This window comes from Canis lupus, chromosome 13 (assembly GCF_003254725.2).
Source record: "Canis lupus dingo isolate Sandy chromosome 13, ASM325472v2, whole genome shotgun sequence".
NCBI lineage: Eukaryota > Metazoa > Chordata > Mammalia > Carnivora > Canidae > Canis > Canis lupus.
Genome location: NC_064255.1, coordinates 10236385 through 10263350, shown reverse-complemented (window position 1 = coordinate 10263350; position 26966 = coordinate 10236385). Strand labels below are relative to the sequence as shown.

Below are 26966 nucleotides of genomic sequence, written 5' to 3'. Positions count from 1 at the left end.
TATTAAACATAAACAATACCAGTTGAAACTAGAAGAAATGTATGCCAATACCAGCTTCTGACCATGAAAATAAAGAAGTTAAAGCCCTGCAGTTTGTCTGAATTAGGTCAGATAATCATGGAAACAAAAGAGTATTTAAAAGTATTTATTTTATCATTATGCACAATGAAGGAAAGCATTATAGAGAGCAGAGTCCTTTCCCACCATAAAATTATTTACACCCATATATTTAGCTAGAAACACTAGCTAGAAGAGGTACTGGTATATTCCATTTGTAATAATTTCTCTACAGCAAACAGTTGTCTTACACTTGGAGCATGTTGAAAAAAAATATTGCCTCGTAGGTCTTTTTTTTTTTTTTTTTTTGAGTCTCAATCACTAAGAGCTCAAGGTACTCTGAGAGAATCCTGGTGTCCTAGATGGTCTGATGAATGCATTAAAAATCAAGCAATGTATTTGTATTCTGAAAATACTCTTATATCCATATAAATGCTGCTTGAGTTGTGGAGCTCACATCTCTCCTACTGGCACGATGACACGTGAAGAACATCTGTTATGAAAGCTTCACGCCAATTTTGTTCTGTTCCTTTTTCATTAGCCGCTGTGCCTCCTTCTCCATTTTCTTCCTCTGTTGTTCTGCTGCTCTCTTTTCTCTGTCTGCTATCTTCTGCTGCCTGGAAAGAAATATATTATCTTTACTTTTAGAAAATGGCAAATGAATTCTAGAAAGAAATAGCAGTGCCCTTTTTACTAATATCAAATGTAAGCTCGAAAAATCTTCATTCTTCTCACTGCTTTGATTTCAAAGATTTTCAAAAATGGTATCTCTTAATTCTTAGATCATGCCTCGCAAAACAAAACAGTATTATCTCTATGTTACAAATAAGTAAAATGAGGCACAAAGGCTAGGTGACTTGCCCAAAGTCATAAAACGAAGTACAAGGATAAGAACCCACATCTTCCAATCCCTCTTCTTCAGATTATTTTCACTAACACACTACCTCCATTGGACCACACCTTCTTTTTGATAGCATTCTGAAAAGCCTGATGTTGAGGATTAAATCTCCTGTTCTAATAGCTAGAAATTCTCCTAAAGGAAGTCAAGAACACAGATGTACAGGACACAATGCAAAGAAAACAGATATGTAACACAAGCCTTCCAAGTGGAAACTAGGAACCTATTTAAGAATTAGCATTTGGCCAGCTCTACCGATGAAGGGTCAGAATTGTGGGGAGCTGCTGATTATACATTATGAGATACTTCCCTCCTTCCTGGCCCCTCCCTGACTCCACTGAGCTAGAATCACCAGCCTCTCTCTTGTTACTGAATGGCTTGCGTGGGAAGGGGGAGAGGGGGGACACAGGACAAAAACAGAAGCTGGTCTTGCATCTAAGGTAAAGGGTATGAAAAAATAAGTGAAGAAGTATGCAAGGGTGAGGAGGCAAGCTGTGGGTCACAGCTGTACATGGGATAGGCAACACGGGTTATAAAACAGAAAAATCCAGTGTGAGATTACCTATGTATGGGACAGCTCAAAGTGGACTCTGGTGAGTGAAATGTAGATACCATTCTCATCATATTTATAAGTGGGGAGTGAGCAGAGTTGTATATGACCAAAATTCGAAAAAGTAGAGGGACTTATTTTAGGCAATATTTTGACTTTCACTATCAATTAACCAAGGTTTCAGAAGAATAGTTTAAAAGAAATTTACTTTTTATTAGCTCTGATCACGTTCGAGCAAATCTGATAATCGGCACTAAAAAAGCCAAAATGCCAGTGCCAAAAGGAGAGCTGGAAAAATAATTATAAAGAGCTGACAAGCTTACAAACAGTAAGATCCTCAAGCTTTCACTTGATTACTAGCTGAAGTATAAACAACAACAATTAATGTTTCTGGAAAATGAGGCAATTTAGAGATAACTGCAGACAAAGTCTATTTTTCCTCTCCAGATACACACCTGGCATTACTGAATTATTAGAATCTCCTTCCTTAGCATTACTGAATATAGTACGGGCAGTATTAAGTGGGAATGGGAAACAGGGCTGAGTCAGAGGACATGGAGTCTGAACACACTGTTCTTCTGGGGGCAATAACAGCACAAGAATCCTCCATGTCTCTTTGATTCTAACTTATCAACTTGTAGCACAAAGCATGTGTATTACTGACAGGCTCCCTCTCCCAATTATATGTCATATAATATAAAACACTAGGGTTAGAGTTTTGTTTTTTGTTTTTTGTCTTGTTTTGTTCAGAGTGCAAGAGGGTAGTGTGGAAAAAAGGCTTTGGTACACAGTGAGTGTGAAGATACTTGTGAACTCATAGTTGCTATCATTAGGATTACTGTATTCAGAATGAACAGACCCCTCTTTCATCCTGTGGTTAATGACTCTAATAATAACTAGAACCCCCAAAAATGTTCTAAAACACCTGGACTTTTATATCTATGATTTATCCAAAAGAGAGTAAAAAAATAGGTAACATCTTTTTTTGATGATCCATGCAAATAAAAATGTTGCTGTTTACAATTTTTAAAATACTTATTTTACAGTAAATAATGATTAAATAAAAACTAAATATTTAAAACTCTCATGACTTTACTTTTAAAATGTGATGCATCTCTGTTAAAAAAAATGCTTAAGATAGGAAGGATAAGACAAAAAAAAAAAAAAAAAGTCAGCCATAACTCAACTATATCCTCTGCTGGCTGTTCACGGTAACTGCACTTAATTGATGAAGATAGAAAGGGAAAATATAAAAATGAAATCAGTTACTTCTTTTCTATTCCTATTATAAAAACAATCTTTAAAAAAAAAAACTGACGGGGATCCCTGGGTGGCTCAGCGGTTTGGCGCCTGCCTTTGGCCCAGGGCATGATCCTGGGGTCCTGGGATTGAGTCCTGCGTCAGGCTCCCGGCATGGAGCCTGCTTCTCCCTCCTCCTGTGTCTCTGTCTCTCTCTCTCTCTCTATGTCTATCATAAAATAAATAAGTAAATCTAAAAAAAAAACCCCAAAAAACAAAAAAAACCCTGACATCACTGTGCTTTACTATATCATCTTTAAAAATAAAAAAAAAGGGATCCCTGGGTGGCGCAGCGGTTTGGCGCCTGCCTTTGGCCCAGGGCGCGATCCTGGAGACCCGGGATCGAATCCCACGTGGGGCTCCCGGTGCATGGAGCCTGCTTCTCCCTCTGCCTGTGTCTCTGCCTCTTCTCTCTCTCTCTGTGTGACTATCATAAATAAATAAAAAAAATTAAAAAAAAAAAAATAAAAATAAAAATAAAAATAAAAAAAAATTTAAATACATTTAAATATCTGAGCTTTTCACCAGTGACGATGGTCACAAATATTTTTAGGGTAAATATTGTTTACTCTTTGACCTCATGCAGTAGTAGCAAGTAAGTTTATTGCTCACAAAAACAAAGATATAAAAAGAGAAACACTAAAGAAACAAACTTGAAGATCTCAGGAATAGTATTTTTTTCTCTGTAGAATGGACAGTACCTGACAATTATTTACCTCATAGGATTTTTGAGTACATCAACTGAAATATATATATAAATGCAGAGTGCTATGTAAGCTATTTCCATTCGAATGTGCAGTGCTGGGCACTATTCTAGACCATGGGGAAACAAAAATGAAGGTATAATTTTTAACCTAGAGGAATATATAGTGGTGGCTCACATTTTAAGAGATAACTATGCTTTACAAGTAATGTAGTATAAAGCAAAGAGTATAATATGATGTATATATGTAAAAGATCTCATTTCCCATTAATAACATTTTTACTCTTTTGTTCCTTTAGTGCTTTATATTCTTGGTATCTGTGGGGTTTTAATCATATGAAATAGCATATTCAGTTTGAAATTTAAAAAAAAGAATCCCCTATTACCTAAGCTCAAGTGAGAAAGTATGAAGAAAGATACAACTCTGCAGAACAAGCTTTCTTGACCTCAAATGTAACATAAACAAATTGAGTTCTTCTACTCAAGTTGCAATGTAAATATTCCTAAAATACCTCAGAACTTCTTCTGCTTGCCAGGCTGCATCTTCTTCTTCTTCCCATGCATTGGTATTTTCCTGCCAAGTATCTAAGTCACCTAATTCAGGCTACAACAAAATACAAAACAAAATTATGATAGTAAAGAGCTCTCCTTTCTCTACTTAGAAGTCAATAAGAGTATCTTTTATAACGTGACTCAGACCTGGTCACTCCCCTGTGTATTTTTCATGTCCTACATAAGGCCCCTGGTCTGCCTGAAACTGAGGTGTTTCCTATAATGCATGACTTTCAGTATTCACAGTGCTGAGCAGGTCCAGCTTTCTTTGTATTTTGTATTTTATACTGATTTTTCTTTTCCTGCCTACTTTAAGTTGGAATGGACAAGAACAGAACATTTCTTCTTTCTGTTTCTCTCTTTTCAGTGAGAGGACAGGGGGAGAAGAGACTGGAGATGGAATGAGAGATGCCTAAGTACTCTGTGCTGGGATGAACCAGAGGACCTGAAGTTCCCAAACTGGCAGTCATTTTCATTTAAATGTAAGTAATTTATAGATTTTTCAGTGGTTCTTACTATGTGGGTCCAAGGCAAAAACAACAAATCAGGCAAAATTTAGTCTTTACCAGAGTACTTTTATATTGTGTTTTTTTCCCCACCACCTGTCCTACTAACTGATCCCAGTAGGGATATTAGAACCGAAGGCTAGACCTCTGAAAGTTCACTTTTTCTTCCACAAACCAATAAAAATGCTCATTCTGGAATGTTATTTAGGTTTATGAGCATAAAATACATGGCACCAATCTGTGAATAGATTTACTGTATTTTCTTTTGAGCACTTACACTTAAAACTGAAAAAAAAAATGTGTGGTTTTCTCTTCCTAACCATAAACATAATACCATCCTCTGTTAAAACTTTAGTGTATTTCTGATTACCAGTTTAATAAAAGTCTCTAAAAGTAGAATACCTAAATCAAATAAAAAATTTTTTTTCAAGCCTCTGAACCGAAATACAAATGACCCTCTTGAAAAATCATACCAACTTAGCCTACTGACAGCAACAGGGATCAAGTGTTGTTTCCCTGTAACTTTGTCCATACTGGTAATAGCCTTCTTTCCTCTTCACTAATTTGTTAAGATTTGAAAATGGTGTCTTGTTATTTTACTTTGGATTTCTTTGAGAACTACTAAGATCAAACTTTTCTTCAGGTTATCAAGTTATATCTATTTGTACATGTATCCATTTTTCCACTGAGGTGTCTGACTTTCTGGGTATAAAATATTTAGGCACTAAAACCACAAAAAGAGAGTGGTATCTGATCCTTTAGTAGAAATGGCTTTCTAATTTAAAAAATTTTAAAGGATAAGACTGATAGATCTGCTACATAAAAACTAAATATGGGGTGCATAAATGGTTCAGTTGGTTAAGTGTCCAACTCTTAATCTCAGCTCACGTCTTGATCTCAGGGTTGTGAGTTCAAGCCCCAAACTGGGCTCCATGCTGGTGGAGCGCCTACTTAAAAAAACAAAAAACAAAAAACACCTAAACACATCTGCCCATTGAAAACATCCAAACTAAATTATAAAGCCAACAACAAACCAAAAAATTGTAAAAGATGACAGAAAAAAGTTAATATCCTTAGTATAAAAAGAGCTATCACAACAATACAGATGACTAAACTCCAGAAGAAAAATAAAATGTGAAATTTAAAAGAACATAATTGGTAGAATGAGTGGTAAGATATTTTTGGAGTAGAGAACAAAGTGCAGTAGATTACCATTCTCTCCTAAACTACCCCCTTATTTCGTCTGCTGGGAGGAAAACACGCAGAAATAGCATTGGAGACATTTTCTATCTACACTGTTTATCCTTTCCAACTCTGTGGGGAATTATATATTTACAACTTAATAATACTAATACAATTCTGGAATACTAGATTCGTGTTTTAAAAACTTATAATTACAAGCAAGAGGCAAACATTTACTAATTCATTGGATAAGTCTAACCCACTTTACCAATATGGAGCAAACATATGAATAAAGCATAAAGTTTAGAAATATAAAAAATTAAATATGCTGTGCCATTTTAGAGAAATATCAATGGTGCTCTCATAGCATGATGTATAAATGCATAAAAATTATCAAAATTTGCATTATTTATGTGTGATCATTTAATATTGCACCTTCCCCACTAGAATGCATTCTTTTGAAGCAAGGACTCTACCTGTTTTTCTTACTTTCCACTATAGTACTAGCATCCACCACACTGTTTCACATGAGTAGGAATAATTTTTGATCAGTGAATTAAAGACATACATAAACATGGGTCCCCTGGAAAGAGGGGCCTCTGAAGCACCATGCAGTTTAAAATAGACAGATGTGGTGGTTTAAAAATATGTCTGCAAAATAAATAAATAAATAAATAAAATAAAAATATGTCTGCAAATTCTTTGGCACTCTTCCTTCAAGAGGTAGAGCTTAATTGCCCTCCCCTTGCATGTGAGCTGGACTTAGTGACTAATGTTTAATGAATAAAATAATGTGGAGGTGACAGTGTGTCACTTTTAAGACTAAGTGATAAACAATCATTGTGGCTTTGCATCTGTGTGCCTTCTCTTTCTCAGGGATTGCTTGTTCTGGGAACGTCAGTGGTTATGTTGTATGGAAACTCAAACAGCCCTTCGGAGAGGTCCATGGTAAGGAACTGAGGTTTTGTGCAACCAACTAGCATTAACTTGCCAGGCATGTAAAGTGAGCCACCTTTTTTTCTTTTTTTTAAGTGAGCCACCTTTGAAATGAATCCTCCAATTCCAGTCAAACCTTCAGATGACTACAGCCGCAGCTAATGATCTGTCTGGAAAATTATTAGAAACTCTGAGCCAGAACCACTCAGTTGAGTCACTCCTGTATTCCCAACCCCTAGAAACTATATGAGATAAAGAGTGCTTATTGTTTTAAGGCACTAAGTGTGGGACTATTATATAATAATAACATGATAAACTTGATCATAATTAGTAATCAATAATTAATCAATTGAAGCATGCTTAAGGTCAGATCTGAGAAGTTTGGACATTTGTGTTTTTCAAAAAATTCAAAGCTGATTCTGAGATACTACTAAGGTTGAGAACCACAGTTATATACTTTCCTTACCACTTTTATCCTTCAAAGTAACACATTTATCAAACCTACTAGAAGTCAAATTATACTTTAAATGTAAATATCCTCTACTAAGGAAACAATTCATTATTCCCTTAAAAATAATCTGCTTTTAAGTTTAAATTTCAGTGGTAATCTCTTTAAAGGTTACATATTTATTTATTTATTTTGTAGAGAGGGAAAAGTGAGAGCAGGAGCACTCGTGGTGGTGGGGGTGAGGGGGGGGAGTAGAAGAAAGAGAATCTTAAGCCAGCTCCACACCCAGCACAGAGCCCAACACAGGGTTCCATCTCACAACCCTGAGATCATAACCTGAGCCAAAATCAGGAGTCAGACACTCAAACAACTCAATCACCCAGGCGCCTCTAAAGGTCACATTTGTAACATATTGTGTCTATCTTTTATGTGTACAATGGGACTCTGGTCTCAGTAGCTGATGTAATTTATAATCTCATAAAAGGGTAAGATTGGCAAAATTCCATATTAACCTCTCTCATATGCTAAGCCTGTTTGAAAGCACAGAAATACAAATATTATGTTCAATTCATTTTGATTTTTTTTTCAAGAAAACAAGTAAAAACAAACCCTTGCCTATATATCATTAACATACTTACAGATTGATGAATAAAAGGCATATCTTGTGTAGCTGCTAATCTACTAGAGAAACCTGTGCTACCATCTGGAATGCCAAAATTTAATGGTTCTCTCTTCTTAATAATGATCTGAAAGATTAATAGAAACAGAATTATAGGAATATTTTACATATCATATAAAAATAGACTAATTAAATGACCAAAGTATTCTGTAATTATTTAAAATATGCCCTTTCTTTTAAAATTTATAATGCAATTTTTTAAGTCTGTAAAGAATATCAAAATTCCTAGGCAACTGTCACGCAAATCATTTAGACACTTAAGAAAAATTCCATTTTACTTTTTCTAAAAACACAAATTTTCCTCTTCTTCTCTAGACCCACAAAATATAAGGTGACACTTTTATCACTGTATTAAATAAGAACATGTGTTACATACTACTATAAAAGTATAACCACCTCTCTGCATATGGTTATCTGTGAATGCATTAACTCTTTCAAGATAGTAGTATTAGCTTTGTAGCTTAAAAACATTTTCAGTCTAATTTATTAAGGTACTACTGTAATATTCTGGGCTCTTCCTCTTAAGAGTAGCAATATACTTCTAAAATATAAAGTATTTATCTATGAAGACACTCAAACTCCTTGAAAAATACACAACTTAATGCTCTTTGGCATTGAGACATTTGACCAACTTGATAAAAACAATCCTGATTATAAGATGTAAATGTTAGAAGCCTTGAAATTATAAAAATAAATTTATAGCTGAAACTGGTTGGGAGGTAGAAGAGGATAAAAAAAAAAAACCTATTAGGAAGGGTGGAATAAATAATGTCTTCATTTTATAAAGTGTATTTTTAAGAAATATTTTCTATGCATGACTGAATAAGAAATGGGATTCTAAGTTTTGTTTTTGTTTTAAATACAGTGACGAGTGAGGTAGACTGGAATAACAGCATCATAATATTTGGAAGAGAGGGAAGAGTAGTGAGCATAGTATGAAATAAACCTTCATCTACCATAGTATGAAGTCAATGGATAATGTCTTGTTTGGTATATCAAGACACAGCAACATAAGCATATTATATACAGATATGATTAAAAAAACACTACAAACTCAAATAGGAAAAGTTATGAGTAACTGCTTCTGAGAAGTAGAATTGGCTATAGGGAATAATGGGGCAGAAGTCTGTTGCTTTTCAGTATAAGCTCTTCTACATTCTTTGATTTAATTTTTTTTTAAAGTAGATGTACTATTTTGATAAAAAAGAAAGGAAAATATTCAGCCACTGTTCCTTTTCCAATAATTCCCTCCACTTTTAAGTGATCTTCCATATCTAACTCAAAAGGGATTAAATAAAGTGTGGATGACTACATAAGCCCATAATAATTGTTCTGTTCTCAGAGCCCTGCATCAGTTTTATAATGGTTACAAATAATGAAAACAGTACCTATCAGTTTGTAAGCAGCACTAAACTGTGAACTCTTTTAAAGTCAGAACTTTATCTTACTTCAGTTTAGACTACAGCAGAGACTGCAGTCTAGAATCTGGTCTACAGCTGGACTTCAGTAAATGCATATATAACTTTCGAAGATTTGGGTGTATAACTTACTAGATCTATGTCACTTGAATAAATAAACTTGTTTACATGACAAAAAACACAAATTGATTAGAAATAGGCTTTCTGACAAATACTAATCATACTGTCTGATTTAAATATAGGAATCTGAGAAGCAATTTAATTATTTAACCTCCCATAGCACAAATATTTTACATACTTTCTGAGTTTTCCTTATAGTTGGTGTCATGTCCTTAAAATAGTCAGGTTCCAGTTGTTCCAAAGCATTTTGTTGTGTTGCTACATTCCCATTCCCTCCTTCAATCTTTACACTTGTGGGGGCATCTTCATCCCAGGAAGTCCACTCTTCAACATCAGTCTACATTGAATCCATCAACAGCATCAGCCACAAACAGTAACCTAATCAACAGCTCTTTCATCATTCATCATTTATTAGAAAAACAGGCTTTCTAGGGGAACCTGAGTGGCTCAGTTGGTTAAGTGTCTGCCTTCAGCTCAGGTCATGACCTCAGGGTCCTGGGATGGGGCCCTGCATCAGTCAGGCTCCCTGCTCAGTGGGCAGCCTACGTGTCCCTCTCCCTTTGCCCCTCCTCACTACTCATGCTCTCTTTCTCTCCTCTCTCAAATAAATAAATAAAATCTTAAAGAAAGAAAGAAAAACAGGCTTTCTAAAACATTGGTTTTCAACCTTTTTGACCAACAAGAAAATAGGAATTTTTTAACATATACCAAAACTAGATCAAAAGTTTAAAAAAAACTTAGTTTTACTAAAGTTGGATGATCGGTTCTACCCATTAAAAAACCAAAACCAAAACCAAAGCAAATGCTTTAAAAGCTGAAATCACATTTAGAACTACAGTCCACAGGAAGAATATTGAAATTTGCATCCTAAGCCTAACTGCGTTGATTAAAAAATAAAAACAAAAGCTAAAACAAACATTCTTAATAGGATTTATACAAGACAGAGTTCTCAAATATAATATTCAAAATGTCCATGAAACAACTCAAAATTATTCAGTAAACAAATCAATAAATTTGAACTTGCATGGAAAGTAAAAATGTTATAATTATCTAAGACTTTAAGATAGTTATAAAAATACTGTACCAAGCAATAGCAATCATTCTTGAAATTTTTGGAAAATAGAAAATCTCAGCAAAGTAACAGAAAATACTATGAAGAATCAAATAAAAATTTTAGAATTAAAAAATATAACCATAATAAAAAAGCCTTATCTGACTACCAAATTAACTTCGAAATGGACATACTAATTAATGGTCTGCAGACCAGTTTGAAAACTATGGCTTTGGAATATTTATTCAACCTTTAAAAAATTACCTGTTTGGGAACTGATGAATAATCAACTGTAGTTGGCAAAGTTATTTGGTCTCCACTTAATTTCCGTCCTCTGCCAGATCTAAAATAAAAATGAAGTAACTTATTTCAATAACTACCAAAACAAACATGACTAAAAGCACTATGGACTAAAGGCTAATAAAAGAAGATCTTTTATAATTATACAATTATTTAAATAATTAACAGTTACTCATTAAAATATGAAAAGAAGAGGCATGTATCAAATATCTTTGAAATGTGTTTAAAATCTTAGGACAACAAAATTGCTTTTTGGCTTAGGACAGAATTATAGACAAACTCAGGAGGAATATAAAGACAAAAACGAAAATGTGAAGTGATTTCAAATGATGTTCCTTTAAACCATGCTCTGTGGTAAAACTCTGGGACACCAAATCCATTTTTTTGTTTGTTTTCTTTAGGATTATTTGAGAGAGAGAGAAAGAGAGAGAGTATGTTTGTACATGTGTGGGTGAGCAGGGGAGAGAATCCTCAAGCAGGCTCCCAGTGGAACTTGGTCCCATGACTCATGAGATCGTGACCTGAGCCAAATCAAGAGTTGGATGCTCAGCCAACTGAGCCATCTAAGTAAGTGCCCCCATCTATGCCATTTTAACCAGGATGGCTTGGCTTTTGTTTGTTTTACCTGTTTGGGTTTTTGGTAAGATTACCTATCAAACTATCAAAAAGTCTGAAAATCACTGGATTGAATTAAAATGTAATTGACAAGTTTTAAAGATTAGAAAGAGAAACAATATATTAAATGAAATAGGTATTATAACTCAGTTGCTGAGAGCATGGGCTATGGAAACTAGGTGGTAAATCATAGTTTTAAATGTTACTCCTATTAATTATGAGTCACGTTAGAATCAACTAGCCTCTCAAGCTTCAATATCCTCGTCTGCAAAATAGAAGTATTCAAATCTACTTTTGTAGGGTTATTGTAAGGATTTAATCGACATATTTAAAGCAGCTAGACACTACACAGTGCCCAATATATAATAAGACACTAAAAAAAAAATGGTACCTATTATGAATGATCAATCACTTGCTTCATTTCAAATAATCTATTAAGCATCTACTTAGAGGTAACTGGTAAAGTTAGTTATTTTTACTACAAAATTAAAAATCATATTTTGTTCAAAGGATAAATAGAAAATACGGTCTACTACTAAATTTATTATGTGAACCTGGTACTTTAGAACACATGATCTAGGTTCGTTCTGACACATAAGAAAAGCTTATTCTAACAAGAAGTCAGTTTTCTTTAAAAGTGAACATACAATCAATCAATCCTAAATACATTTACATTCACATTTATCATGAAATTTATAGTGGCAACAACTGTCCTTAATACTTTTTAAATCAAATGCACTTTCTTTTATCAAAAGTGTTTCAGTTTTAGAAAATACATATGCAAAGAGAAAAACATCTATAATTTATCTTGTTAACCTCTAGCATTCTAGCAATTAATACCCATATTTATCCTACTTTACCTTGTGAATTTCTAGCTATTCCTCCTCATGCCCTGATGATCTGAGCACTTAGTTCATTATTTTCCCTACTTCCCAAATCCTGTTCTCTTCCTGGGTGGGATCAATAGTTACCTAAATTTTCCATTTCTTTCTTGACTTTTCTTCCTCCAAGTGTTCATCTTTACTCTATTCCGTCCACTCATTCCCACTGCCATACTATGGACCTATTTTTAAAAAATATCTCAAATCACTCTACCTCTAACAATAAATGTCCTTAATCCTCAGAGTTTTAATAGTCATAGTATAGAACTATAGAACTATAGCTTTAGGGTATAGTAGTATGACGAAATAGAAGGAATTCAGATCTTTGGATGACTTACTAAAATAGAAGGACTTATCTGACTAGGAATAAGTAGTACACATTCCACATTCTGGAATATTATTTAAGAGAAAAAAGTCTATTTTGCTTGGGTTTTTTCTGTTTAAGCTTTTTTTTTTTTAAAATATAAAAACAACATTCATATTGTAATATACAAAGACATATGTATGCCTAATTCCACCTAACCACCTTAAAACATTCTGGTAATGAAATAATTATGTACTAAAAACTGTCTTATTATACCAGTGAAAACTGGCTTGCTTTTTTCTGAAATTCTACAGGAATAAGAATGTGATTTTAATTGAAGATGTAAGAATTTGAAAGAATGAAAAAAAGTGAAACTCTACTTTTTACATCTGAAGTACAGAAATATAAAAAAAAATACCAGATAGTATTGAATGAATACTATAATCAAGTTATTTAGCTTAAATATAGTCTGCCCTACCTTTTTGTAATTATGAAGGCATCCAAAACCAACAAGAAGCTAAACAAGTCAATTTGAACATAAAATTTGTTTACCTGCATATTAATCTCTTTAGGAATGAGAATACTGTTGCAAGGCAGGTGCAAACTTTAAATAACCGAAACTGTGTGATAGCCATGGTGGGAATCAAAACCTGTGGAAAAAGCACAAAAATAAATGATTTGATAAGCTATCTTCCCATTCTGAAGTCAAGCTGAAAGGTCCTACTATGAGCTGTGAAAATCAAACATTTTTTAACTTTTTTTTTTGGAAACCACAAATTTAACACAGTATATTTTATTTTGTTTTAAAGATTTTATTTATTTATTTGAGAGAGAGAGAGAGCATGTGTGAATGGGACGGGGTGCAGGGAGAGGTAGACCGAGGAAAAAGAATCTCAAGCAGACTCTGTGCTTAGTGTGGAGCCCAATGTGGATCTCACAACCCTGAGATCAAAAGCTCAGCCAAAATCAAGTCAGACACTCAATCTAAGTCACCCAGGTACCCCATACACAGTAAATTTTAAAATTAAAACGTAAATCACATTGACAATTCAAGAAACAAGATTTTTAAGTTTTCAATAGGAAAAAACTTTTTGAAATATTCTCAGGATATTTTTCCCCCCTCAGGATATTTTTTAACTGAACTCCAATTATTTATTTATGATTTGTTTTCTACTGTAAAATTAAGAAAATCAAAAAAAGCATAAAACAGTATACATTGAGTCTTCTGCACCTTTTGAAGTTTGAACATGAACACTAACAGTACTATTCAAAATATTTTTAAATGTTTTTAAATTTCAGATAAATACATCTTAATATGCCCATTTTATAGATGAGGAAATTGAGTTAAGTGTGGTCAAATCACTTGTCCCAAGTCACATAACAAAGAACTTGAAAGTAATCACAGAGATCATCAAGTCCACATGGTTCACATATCTGGGGATCCTTTAAAGAAATGATACCTAGATCTAACCCTAGTAAATCAATTAAATTATAGTCTCTAAGGGGCAAGTTCCAGTTAAACTAGTAAGCCTACAAAGGAGACAAAAAATAGCCAATAGAAATGGGAGCAAAAAAGGGGAGGGGAGCAGAAAACAAGGTAAAGAGGTACAAATAACAGATGGGACAAGAAGGCGGAAAATATACCATGCTAACACTAATCAAAAAGAAGCTGAAGTGACTATTTCAATGTCAAAGAGTAGATTTCAGAGAAAATAATATTAGCAGACATAAAAATGGTCCTTTCATAATGATAAAAAGCATGTAAGAATCCAAAATACTTATGTCCCTAATAACGGAATTATGCCAATATCACAAGAGGTGACATTACCAGAGAGTCTGCTGATATTTAAAAGGCTATTAAGAAAATATTACAAACAACTTTAAGTCAAATCTATTGGCATATAGATCTATACTTAGTCTGAGTGATAGCAACACTCTGATACCTCATCCTAATTACTCTTAGAGCCACTATTGCCATTCCCTTCAGAGAAGGACAAAATACACAGCCAGCTCTTTTTATTTCTAGAATTACAAAGGTAGAAAGGCCAAGTAGACTCTTTACACTAACAGTTCCAAAAGGCTCCCTTAGCAATGCTCATACATTTAGGTTGTATCTTCACATGAGCTCAATGATTTATGGAATGCTTGTATTTGGAGCTGACTTACTAATTGAGAGTATGGAAAGAATAGTGACTCTAAGAGTATGAACCAAAAATAAATAAATAAATAAATAGATAAATAAATAAATAAATAAAAAGAATTTCACTATTCAAGTAAGTTAAATACGTCTGTCAAAAAATACAATTAGTGGTTTACTAGGTTTCAAAAAATGCAACAATTTTGACTTCTCCTTTCTCTTAGTCTTTTATGTCCAAACTACCAAAAGGCCTTATTCCATTTCTTAATACTGCCCATATTCTTCCCTATTTCCACTGCAATCTCCCTAGCATAGGTCTGTATTACTTCTTGATGGGGTATTATTAAAAAATTTTTTTTAAAGATTGATTTATTTCAGAAAGAGAAAGAAGGGGGTGGGGGGCAGAAGGAGAGAATCTTCAAGCAGAGTTCCCAATGACCATAGAGCCCTATACAGGTCTTGATCCAATGATCCATGCATGAGATCTTGATCTGAGCCTAAACTAAGAGTCGGACACTCAATTGACTAAGCCACCCAAGGTGCCCCTATTGTAAAGTCTTCTTATCACACTTACATTCTCTACTTCATACTACAGTTATTTCTATATACCTTATCTGTCCTATACAATAGAGAATCTTGGTTATCTTGTACCTCAAGTTATCAGTTGCAAAGCAAGACCTGAAAGGCTTAACTACTTCATTACGACTAGAATGATCTGAATAGTTAAGATGATGAATAAAAGCTCCACTTTAAAGCTGAATTCATCAAGAATTAAAGTCTCAACCAAAAGAAGGCAAATTTCTCTAAATGAAAATTTATGCTAAATCTTCAGAAAAATTGTAAACTAAAAAAGATAGCTAGAAAAGAGATTGTATGAAATGTGGCGCTTTGGGGCAACGGGGACAGAACTGAGGAGGTACTCTATCAGGAAGTTTTGAAGGGAGAAGACATTTAATATTTAAGGGCTAGAGAGAAGAATGGGCCTCAGGATATATACATTGAATGCAGAGTTGAAAATAAATTTCATATAGAGCCTTGGTAACCACTGTCATCACCTTGCCAGTGTTATTGTTCAGTATCTGTCAACTTGAATGACTTCAATGGTAACTGGAAACAAAATCTAAAATTTTGTCCAACATTAAAACAGAAAATGGGACTATTATTGACAACAGAACAGATTCTCCCTAGCAATTAAGAATATCTTCATTCTGGAAAATTTGCTTTTGTGATTATCAAGAGAGGACCTAAGATTCATTGACCAGCTACTAATATGCTAAGCATTATCTACAAATGATGTCTCTTAACCCATAAAACCATCTTACGAGATAGACATTCCTGCTCTCATTTCATAAAATTGAAGCACAGAGAGTAAGCACATGTTTCCATGTTCCCACACCCACTGATTCAGATTTAAACCTAGGTCTGTTTAATTCAAAAGCCAAGAACATTTCACAAACAATAAACATTCTTAGTAATTCAGTGACAGAAATTATTATTATAATTTCCAGACTACATTTTCCAACCAGTTGCGATGAAATGAGGAAAATGCAATCAAGTTACATTAATGTGATTGACACTTAACTATCAACACTTTTGATTTGATCAATTACACTGAGTTGCAGGCTGGAATATTCTTTGGGACAGTTATTTAACGTTCCAATTCAATTCAACAAACATATATATATTTAGCACCCATATGTAACAGATGATCTCCTGCGTGATGGTAGAAACTACTCACCCAGTACACAGAAACCCTGTGTTTGTTGCTCAATTGTCACAGACTAGTGACAATGCAAGGGACTAAGGAGACAGTGCTCCAATCAGTCTTACTCAGTTAGATATTTTTAGGTCTCAGCCAATTCCAAGCACATAGTGGGTACTCAAATACTTGTTGAAGGGAAACTGACATTCCTTGAGCACTCAATATGTTCAAGATAGAGTTCTAGACAATGTATCTTCTATCACATCACTGGAATCCTAAGTACAGGGGAGGTTAATCCACTTAACAGAGGAGGTTGACAGGCTTATATTTACTCACCCAAGATTTAAAGAGACTGATTGCAAAGCCCAGGCTCTCCCCAAACCACATCCCATTCCATAAACCTTGTAATTTCATGCTCATTGCCTCAGTTTGATTTTTGAAAAGCCCTCAAGGTAGCCAATTTAAGTATGCACCGTAGGCTGCTTTGCACTTTGGTTACTTCAAAATACTTTCTAAAACTGGGAACTACTAATATAACCGAATTTTCAAATTAGAATTTCCTTTAAAATTAGGAGGAAAACCCAAAAACTTGAGACATAGCAGGAAAAGGATCAGAATTATTAAGCAACCTATTTTTCAGTGCTTTTAGAGAAATGACATCTGTAGGAAATCAACAGGAATGAGAGCTTAGGCAGGTCAAGTGAGTAAGATTCACCTACAACTTTAAAAAAGAACACTAGGTTAGAAGCCGCAAAATTAAATGTATCTTTTTTCCTTCTAATTCCCTGTAAACTGCTGGCCAGATGCTTTCGGCAGAGACACTACAGGACAATTTGTTAAACAAGCCAAGCCAAAATCTTTTAGTACATACTAAATAAGTCTTCAACTGCTGTAATTCTAAAAGGGTATTTTTGAAATTTTTCAGTATCAAAATTGTAAAAACCGTATGATTTAGCGCAGTACAGAACAGCCTCAAATTCAGTTTGTAACTCTTAAGCTGGTTAAGGAATATCACAAGGCTCCAAAAAAAATGATACCTGAACTCACTTATGTGAAAAACCAAGGAGAAAGGAACTAAAACGCAGAAGGGGGCGCAGGCTAAGGGGGCTGTACCACCTCCGGCCACTCAAGGGCCCTCAAGTATGTGACCCCGAGACTCTTAAAAGAGCAGAGTTAATGTCTCCCGAATGACTCCGAAGGCAGGAGTTCCAGAATTAAAATGCTTCGACTTCAGATAACCCCTCTGAAACTGGCTGCTGGGGGCAAAAAAAAAAATCATACCCACTGTACAGATGAGAAAAACGACGAGAGCGTCTTCAGGTTACACAATCCGACGCCATGGCTTCGGCGCTCTGACAAACGCTCCGAAGCGCTGGAAGTGGGTGCAGCGTAGGTTTGGGTTTGGATTTTGGATAAATCGGGGAAGGAGCAAGAAGGCGCAAGGCCTGCAGAGGAAGGGCAGGAGGACGCGGAGACTTTCCCCGCCGGGAGCCCATCCCGGGACCCGAGGGCCGCTGCGCCCGCGTCCCGCAGGCGTGTCTCCCACGCGTGAGCGCCGCATGGTGAGGGCTGCACGCCCGGGGCCCGCTCCCAGGCGCGGTGCCTTCACCCCAGAGGTCGCCCCGACCCGGAAACAGTACCCCGGAGCGCCAGGCGGCCGTGGTAGGGAGCCAGCGGGCGGAGGGGCGAAAAGGTGGCAGGGCGGGAAGTGCGGGGCGAAGAGGGGGGCCGACCGGGGAAAGGCAGAAGACGCCTCCCCCCCACCCCCCCAGCACCGGGTTGCGTTCGGGGGGCAGTGGGGGAGGGAAGCCCCTCGCGGGCACGCGCGAGCCGCACACACTCACCTGCCCCTCCCCCTCCCCGCCCGCCCGGCGGAGGCTCCGAGAGGCCGCGGGCCGCGCGCGCACACAAGGCGCGCGCACGCGCACTGCCGGTCGCTTCCTCGAGCTCGCGCTCCGCCCGTTCAGTCCCAGCCCCGCTCATTCAAAGCCGGGCGCGCGCTCCGCCGCAGCCGCCGTTGCCTGCGCGCAGCTGCCATGGCCGCCCCCTCCTCGGGAAACCCTCCCCAGGCCCTCCCACTCCGCCCTCCTGGAAGGCGGGTCTCGGTGGTCTCCAGGCCCGCACTTCCGCACCCCGCCTGGTCCTGCCTGGCCCAATAGGCGAGAGGCTGCCGCTGCGGCGACCCGGCTTAGCCAATGAGCGTCGGAGGGCGGGGCTGGGGGCGGGGCGGGCGGCGGGCGGCGGGGCTGGGGCCGAGGCTCGGTCACGGGGAGGGTTTCTGTGAGGTTTGCGGGCCGCTCGGGCTGTCCCGTTGCAGAGTGCCTGCGCTCCTTCCGCGTTGCCCTACTTTCTGTGCACGGTGTCTCGGCTCCAGCCCTGCCCCTTTTCGTTCTACCTGCAGACTCCCCCCCCCCCCCCCCCACCACCAGATGGGACCGACGGAAAGCGGTATTCAGATTGCAAAAAAGAGGGAGCTGCGGCTGACTCGGTGATTCGGCAGGCGGTGGGCAAGCTCTCAATCATTCCTACACTTCAAGGGTGCGAAACGTTGAGTGTAACTCGGGACTTCGCCTCCTCCGAGAAACTTTTGATTGGATTTCCTTTGAAGGTTAAAAACCGGCCTTTAACCTTATCCCAGCATTTGTTCCTCCCTTGCAGCTCAGGCTAGCCGTTCTCCCAAACTAAGGTTTTCCCTCTATGGTTCTCTTTGAAGTCTTTTTTTTTTTTTTTTTTCCCCTTCGTTTTATCCTGTATGCTATGAAAAAACCAGGGATCTTTGCTTGTGGGCGAGGGTCTCTCAGTAATCTGCCTCACTGTCGCACAGCGACGGTTTGCATGGTCAGAGGCTGAAAGCGCTTCATGTTTTTCTTTTTTTCTTTTTTTTTTCTACTACAACTATCTTTGTCCCGTCACCTTGACCAGCCTCCATCTACCCACTTACTTTGTAGTATCCACCCACCCATGCCACCCCAATCTGGACCACATTTTTCTATTCACTTCTTTATCCCCAAGAAGAGAAGAAAGAGAATGTTGTAACTCTTGCTCTAGAATGATTCCATGTACCTTTGGATACAGTATTTCATCTCTAACGCTCCGTTTCCTCATCAATAAAATGACCATCATAGCGCCTACTTCATAGGATGACTAACCCTTTCCAAGCATCTAGGGCAGAGGCTGGCACAAAGCAAACACACATAGATTAATAGTTACTGCAGCAGCCGCTGCTGCCACCACCACTACTACTATTACCACCACGCTTTTTCATCATCATTCCCAGTTACCACACCTCCCTAAATCCTCTGCAGTCTTTTATTTTTTTAGATTTTTAAAAAATTTATTTATGATAGACATAGAGAGAGACACAGGCAGAGGGAGAAGCAGGCTCCATGCCGGGAGCCCGATGTGGGACGCAGGCAGGCGCTAAACCGCTGAGCCACCCAGGGATCCCCTCTACAGTCTTTTAAACACTTGTTCTAAGCTTAAATTTCTGCAAATCCCTAAATTCCAATAATTCAAAATCTCCAAATTTCTTTTTGGATTCCCCTAATTGATAATCCAAAATAGGCTACATCTCAACATAAACGTTTTCAAATGTTTTTCTTAGACACATATCTTTGCTTCAGATTATTATATCCCTCAATTTTTTTATTCTTCAGTTTCCTTTATTAAATTTGCCATTTCCAAACGAAATTAAAAGGTGTATATACTTTTCTAGAAACACTAGTGAATATTTGTTTCCAACACAGTAAAAAAACAAAAACTTGTCAAAGATGGCAAACTTCTTTTACTTCAAAAATATCTATGGAATAACAGTTCAAAGTCATCTTTAGTTGTTGAGTAGTAATTCCATAATTGAGGACCACAGGTGCCAATAATTTGGGATCTTGCATGGGGACCACCTCTTGGGAGTGTGCAATTTGAAGTCGTGTCCTCTGCCCAAGGCTTGCATGGGGTGGGGATGGGGACCATCAAATGTCAGGTGGGAGTAACATAAGGGAGAAACTTGGTAAATGAAAGATTTCTTTCTGAATTGCCTGTACTCCATGTGTTACAGTTAATTCTACGTGCTTTTTGTTCAGACCATTTTGCCCACTCTGATTTGCCTCTGCCCAACCCCTAATCACCAGCTTGATTTATTCACTTTTATCAGCTTCCAACTCACCATTTAATCTCCCAAGTCAAAGCCATTGTAGGCTTTTCTGTTCTGAGTTGTCCGTGTGGGTCTGAAAAGTGTTTTGTCGACTGACCTCCCATCCCTGCCCAGTATTTAGGGCGCACCTTACAAACACAGCCCAGTGCTTCCCAATCTACCTAACGCAGTTCTCTGGCTTTTCACTAAAGAGATGGTTTTTCCCTCAAGCATAATTTTAGACCTGCTGTTTTGACTTGGACTTTAATGGCTTTTTATTAATGAGCAGCTGTCCACAGTTGAATACAAATTAAAAGTCACATTCATTTCTTGATCAAGCAAAACAAAGCCTTTCAGCTCACAGTGACAGTTTTGAATAGATATGTTTGAAAGCAAAGCATTTTCTGATGATAATTTTAATGGATTGTTTTGTTAATCTTTCTATTCTAGAGAATTATGCTTGCTTTCAAAATCATATATTTTAATATTCTGGAAAATTCTAACATTTTTTAATACCCATCATAACCATTTAATAGGGTCAGTAGCTTAATAGAAATACAAGTCTGACAGGTTTTTTTTTTAATTTCTGTTAAAATAAAAGTGACTCTCTGTGAAGCATTTGAATATTTTCCATCATAAATATTACTATAGTGTATCTTCATAGTGATTTTTATTGCTAAACAGGAAGACCCAAGGTTTAAAAACAATTTAGAGTTAACCAAGTTAATCTTTGGAACAGGCCTACATAGGAATAGAGAAAAATAATCTGTCTTTTATTAGAAATGGATTAAAATGAAAAGATATCATGAATATCTTTGCTTCTGTGTTTCCATAGTGAGGTTCAACCATGTAATACCTCTTGGCTAATGCCCACATTGTTATTAGAGGTATAATACAATTTAGCTATATTATGAGTTAAGGAGACTTGATCTGAGCAGATCTGGCAATGTAAGGTCATTTATGATTTCTAAGGGTAAATGTGTTGAGATTCACACAAGTAACAGCTTGTCACACATACAACACGATCTGTCTTGTACATGAATGGACAACTTAAAAATGAAACACTGAAAAAAAAAATGAAACACTGAACCAACAATGAAAGCCTAATTCATTCAGCTATAGCTATAGCTTGAATACATTTGAGCCTTACTTTTCTAATCTGCAAAATTAGATTAATAATTCCTGCCTTAAAGGTTAATTTTGCAAAGTAACTGGCATAATGTATGTGGAAATGTGTTGGAAACAAAGCAGATCAATGAAAGTTTTATCATCTTCAAGTTCAGTAGAATCTCCTTTTAGCTCACAGGAGGGAATACTGCTTCAAGGAAAACAGGAGTGAATTTTCTATCACCAGCAACCAGAAATAGACATTTTTGTTAGTTACACACACAAAAAGAAGAGTTTTAAAGTTATGCTTTGAGGACATCCTCTTGGTACATCCTTTGCCCCCTTTGATTTTATTTTATTTTTTTTTTTCCCTTTGATTTTAAAGACAGAGGGTGAAAAAACAGCTGTTACAAGGAAAGCACCCACAACCCTACCCTCTCTGGGCTTTTTCTCACTACTTATGGGATATTTTGCTCATAACAGTGTCTGTTGCCAAGTTCTGTCCATTCTTTCAGTGTCCATCATTTTAGCACACCAGAATTTTCATAATGATGTCCTTACTAGTCTTTTGATTTTTATCTTTTCCTCCCTTTAAGTCACCTTGATATTTTGCTGTATGATTAGGGTTTTTTTTTTTTTTTAAAGATTTTATTTATTCATGAAAGACACACAGAGAGAGAGAGGGAGGCAGAGACACAGGCAGAGGGAGAAGCAGGCTCCATGCAGGGAGCCTGACGTGGGACTCGATCCCGGGTCTCCAGGATCACACCCTGGGCTGAAGGCGGCGCTAAACCGCTGAGCCACCTGGGCTGCCCTGATTAGGTATTTTTAAAGCTTCTTCACAATAAATGTGTTCAAAATAAAGAGAGATTTGCTATTGTCCATCAATCCAAATTCACTTGTGTGGATATGTGTCTCAAATGTTGCCTTTTAATCTCTTAATTTCAAACTGCTGCTACTGGATTTCCCTGTGACTACCTCTGGCCCTTTAAAATATCAGACATGCCAGCAATTTTTGTTAAAAACATTTGTCTGTATATACTGTACATTTCATTACTCACCTCCTCATCATGAAATATATATTTCTTGCTGTGGTTTTTATCTGAAATTAAATCCTTTATAAGTGAGAATTAAATCCATATTATAACCATACTAGATATTTTCAGTATAAAAAACATATTTATTTTCTCTCTTCCTAGGGAGAACTTATATGCATAAAGGATCATCTGCCTGAATATATAAATTACTCTAAAGAAAAGCCGAAGGAAAATACTCTTACCATGTAGCCAGACACATTCATAAATATCTTGCCCAAAAGGAATTATTTTTTCCTGCTCCTAGGCTCTGAGCCCATTACCATAGCAACCATAACTAGTGTTGTCTAACTGGATGTGAATTTTATACATTTGTTCTTTGAAATGTGAAGGCAGTATGTCAGAATAAAGTGAAATTTCTATAATATTTTGGAAGGACTACTTTATTGAGAAGTCTGGAGAGGGAAAGTTTCATCATGCAGTTTATTCATTCATTAATGAAACAGTTTACCATCAGCATAGTGTGTGCAAAGCATGTTAGAGAAGTCAAAAGTATATACAACCCTTAACCAGAAATAACTAATAAAATCAGCTTGTCATGAGTGAAAAGAATTCCTGAAAGAGGAGTTTTTTCACAGGGACTGTTCTAATTTTATAATAATCTGATCATAATAACTAGAGTAGCATATTAGGACCTGTAAGAAAGACAGGCAAGAGGCTTACAGCTGGTCAGATTGCCTACAGGCATTCAAGTACCTACTGTTACCCCTATAGCAGGTCCTTTCCTTTTCAGTCTTATACACTGTGTCTGTAGCTACTCCCTGGAGAAGTATTTCTTTTATTGGAGGTTGAACACTTCTTGGCAGCTGGTGCCAGCCTGAGGAAGCTGAAAATGCCCACTGATGAGCATAGGAAAAAGTTGTGACCCTTCACCTGTTTCAGATAGGTATATATTTCCCAAACCAAATATATAATGGATTCATATCAAGGTTTAAGCATTTCTGTTTTGAAGGATACAGGGAATAACTTCAAAGTTGTATGTGGTATTTGACACTATTTTCTTGCCCTGGTATTATCCCTGCCCACCTCCCTGGATAGCAAAGACCAATTCCCTGTTCCCTTGTTCCTTTCAAATTTTGCCTACCTCAAGCATCTTGTGAAATGAAGAGATACATCATTTAGGTTTAGGTTTCTGCCAAGTGACAATGAAACCCTGTAAGAGCGGAGGCTACTAGATAGGGTACCACATTGTCGGACGCAAGCTCCTTGCAGCTGAGCACTCCAACCCCTTCCTGCAGGGGCTGGCCTTTGTCTTCCTGGTCCAAGCAGGCATCTTGCTCTCCATGCAGCAGGAAAAACAGGAAAGGATGAAGAAAAGGCAAAGGGATGCATAACAACCATCTTTTAAGTTTCTAGAATACGCCACAAGATTATTTCTGATTTTCTAACTTAGAGCACAGAAGTTGGTCATCCTTAATGGCAAGGGAAGTCTTTATTCTAGGTGGCCCTGTATCCAGCCTAGGAGTCTATTAACACAATGTTTATTACATGCTAGTCCTTGTTGTGGTGTAATAAGAAGCCTAATGGTTTATTGGGCCAGGGATTGACACGATATAGGCAACATTATGGTAGTAAAAACAGCAGGAATGACAACCATTTACTGAGGGCCAGTAGCTGTTAGGCACTGTGTAAAGTTTCATATATATGCTATCATGGGTACTCACATACCATACTACAAGGCAGATATTTTCCACATTTTACGGGTAAAGAATCAGAATAAGACTAAGAACTTGCCTGAAGCCACAGAGGTCATAAAGTATAAACTGAGAATTTATGTCTAAGTTAGACATAAATATGTGTTAAACACAAATATGTTTTACTGAAAACTTTCTTTAGAATGAAACACTTTCCAGTGCTTGAAGATAAGTGAGAGAAGCCGTTAAATGTTGGAGCCTGGGCTCTGGAGTTAGAATGAATCCCAGCCTTACCACTGGAAGCTCTGTGAACTGGGGCATTTTATTAAATCTTTTTAGGTTTCAAGTGTCCTTATCTGGAAAAGGGGACAATAGCTTCATAGGGTTATTGTAAGGAAGAAGCCCACAGAGAACACTCAGTGTATATCTGGCACTTGGTAGCCATGGGGTGAATCTTTATTTTGTTATTGTTAGTAGTAGCAGTAGTATTCTAGGTAGCACTTTGGGATAAAATAGAGAAGAGGTAAAAGTCGATGGACTATCTAGAAGTCATTGCAATGATCAGAGATGATGAAGCTTAGAAAAGAGTAGAAACAGTAGGACAAGATATAAACATTTTACTTATCATCAGAAATACAGGAAGGTATTCTTCTTACCTTCTTATCCTCTGTTCCTTACATTGACCGAAGAGGGGGCATTACATTTACTTCATGAATTTTTCACAGCCTGGATAGAAAAATCCTAATACACCAGTAAATAGTCACTTCTAACATTAAAACGTATTTTTTTAATTAAAAATGAATTTCTAAGACAGCATTGTTCAAAGAAACTTTTTTTAAAGGTGGCCAGCTATGACAGAAGGCTATTGAAAGCCATATTGTCTAGGATTCCTAACAGCAACGACTCTGACACCAATCCACATTGTGTGCCCCAAACTTCGGAGAGGTACCCCTTTAAAATCTGTCCTAGCCAAAACTTCTATTTTAATATCTAGTTAAAACGATATCCCTGAGATCTACAGAATAAATCCAAGCCCCTCTGATGGCATGGCACAGAAGACTGTTGTCTCTCCTTCCAGCCAGCCTCATGCCTTTTCTCATGTCACAATAGTGCTCCAGTAACATCAGACCGTTGTTTCCCCACGCTCCATGCTTCATTTGTCTACCAAACACTGTATCAGGATCTACTCATGCTAGATGTTTTGTTAGATGGCAGGAAGAAATGCTGAATAAGGGAGTGCCCTGCCTTCAAGGAACTCACTAACTACTGGTGTTCCAGCCTTTGTTCTCGCCACCACACCTTCCGCCAGGACTCTCTTCCTAGGCTCATCTCATTCTTTATTCCTCAACATTCATCTCAGGCATCATCTTTGGAAGCTGGGCGTCATTGATCTCCATCCTCACAGGATGCCCCTCTCCCCAGCCAAGTGCCCCTCTAGCACCCTCTGTCTATGGCCCTCACATACCATACGGCATCAATGTGATCTTTTCCCACGACTACTTCCCCAATTAGATTATGAACTATTAGAAGGTAGAGACAGCATCTTATTCCCTGTAGTCTTCTCACTAGAATGCCTGGTATCTCATAAATGCTAAATAGATGTTTGTTTGACTGAACAGAATGCCAAATATATACAGAGATATTCCGATTCGCTACCTGGTAAATGTTTATAACGTTCCTTAAGCAAGATTAACAATTATGTGGGGAGAATATACTAGGAAATGACATACAGAAAAGAAAGGTCTGGGCTTTGTTGAATTTTCTCAGCTATTTCCAATGCTTTCTCAGTGTTACTTCTGGATCCTGAATACCAGCTCTTCTTGCCCTGGACGTGACTACAATGCCTTTATTGAGAGTTCTTTCTCAAAATTAAACATTTCCTTTAGAATTTTCTGAGTAAAATGCAATTTTTATAGTATGAGAGCTTCAGTTAATTTATCTACATTAATTGTGATCTTTTCTTGCATTCCCTCATTTTATTCCCTTATTTTGCATTCCCTTAGTATCCTCTTGAAAATAAGTATTTTCATGGGGTCAAGGGAAGTCACACTCCTAATAGAGGCAATTTGAGTGGGAAGGCTGGTAAGCTGAGAACGTTTGGACTTGTACCAAAAGTTTATTCCAGCAGCAACAACAAAAACTTTTCTTAGAATAGTGGCCAGGTTTGGCAGGCCCAGAAATCTGGGACAATCTAGAATTTATGGGATTACTATGGATCTGAAAATCAGAAAATTAATCTGAAAAAGGTCTAAAATAATCTAATTTCTGGGACGCCTGGGTGGCTCACTGGTTGAGTGTCTGCCTTGGATGCAGGTCGTGATCCCGGGATCCTGGGATCGAGTACTGCATCGGGCTCCCTGCATGAGCCTGCTTCTCCCTCTGCTAGTGTCTCTGCCTCTTTCTCTGTGTCTCTCATGAATAAGTAAATATTTTTTAAAGAATCTAATTTCTCCAAAATCCTTGGAAATTAGAATGACTTAAATCATTGAAAATCAGAGTTTTATGAATGGATAGAGGAAGTCAGATCCCCTAGTACATAGAAAAATTCAAAATGCTTCCAATCTGATTTAAGGATGGGTAAGTCAAAACTAGACAAGCTCTTTCAATAATATAAAGAGTTCTAATATTTGTAGGTACAGCAACTTGGAGGTGGTATATCTGCTT

General features: G+C 37.2%; 1 protein-coding gene and 1 long non-coding RNA gene across 5 annotated transcripts; one reads left to right on the top strand and one right to left on the bottom strand.

Annotated features, from left to right (window-relative positions):
- Nucleotides 1-129: 129 nt before the first annotated feature.
- EBAG9 (estrogen receptor binding site associated antigen 9) lies at nt 130-18419 on the bottom strand. Of its 4 annotated transcripts, none has more exons than XM_025451099.3 (7): nt 18183-18419; nt 13052-13149; nt 10664-10742; nt 9527-9685; nt 7770-7877; nt 4020-4111; nt 130-674 (listed from the first exon to the last, which is right to left on the bottom strand). In XM_025451099.3, the coding sequence occupies exons 2-7, from the start codon at nt 13132-13134 to the stop codon at nt 554-556; spliced, it is 642 nt and encodes a 213-aa protein (XP_025306884.1). In that variant the 5' UTR covers nt 13135-13149; nt 18183-18419; the 3' UTR covers nt 130-553. The 4 variants fall into 4 exon arrangements, with proteins under 4 accessions (XP_025306884.1, XP_025306882.1, XP_025306883.1 ...); XM_025451097.3 differs by having other exon boundaries at nt 17620-18194; XM_025451098.3 differs by lacking the exon at nt 18183-18419 and adding an exon at nt 17624-18026.
- On the top strand, nt 18398-23035 carry LOC112662538 (uncharacterized). Its single transcript, XR_003138640.3, has 2 exons — nt 18398-18946; nt 22774-23035. It is a non-coding gene; the product is annotated as an uncharacterized LOC112662538 (long non-coding RNA).
- Nucleotides 23036-26966: the final 3931 nt, after the last annotated feature.

Coding starts and splice junctions, on each gene's coding strand:
- EBAG9 (XM_049093358.1), bottom strand. Junction 7,878..9,526: donor CTATAAGGAAAACTCAGAAA/GTATGTAAAATA, acceptor TTAATCTTTCAG/ATCATTATTAAGAAGAGAGA. Junction 675..4,019: donor CAAGCAGAAGAAGTTCTGAG/GTATTTTAGGAA, acceptor ATTTCTTTCCAG/GCAGCAGAAGATAGCAGACA.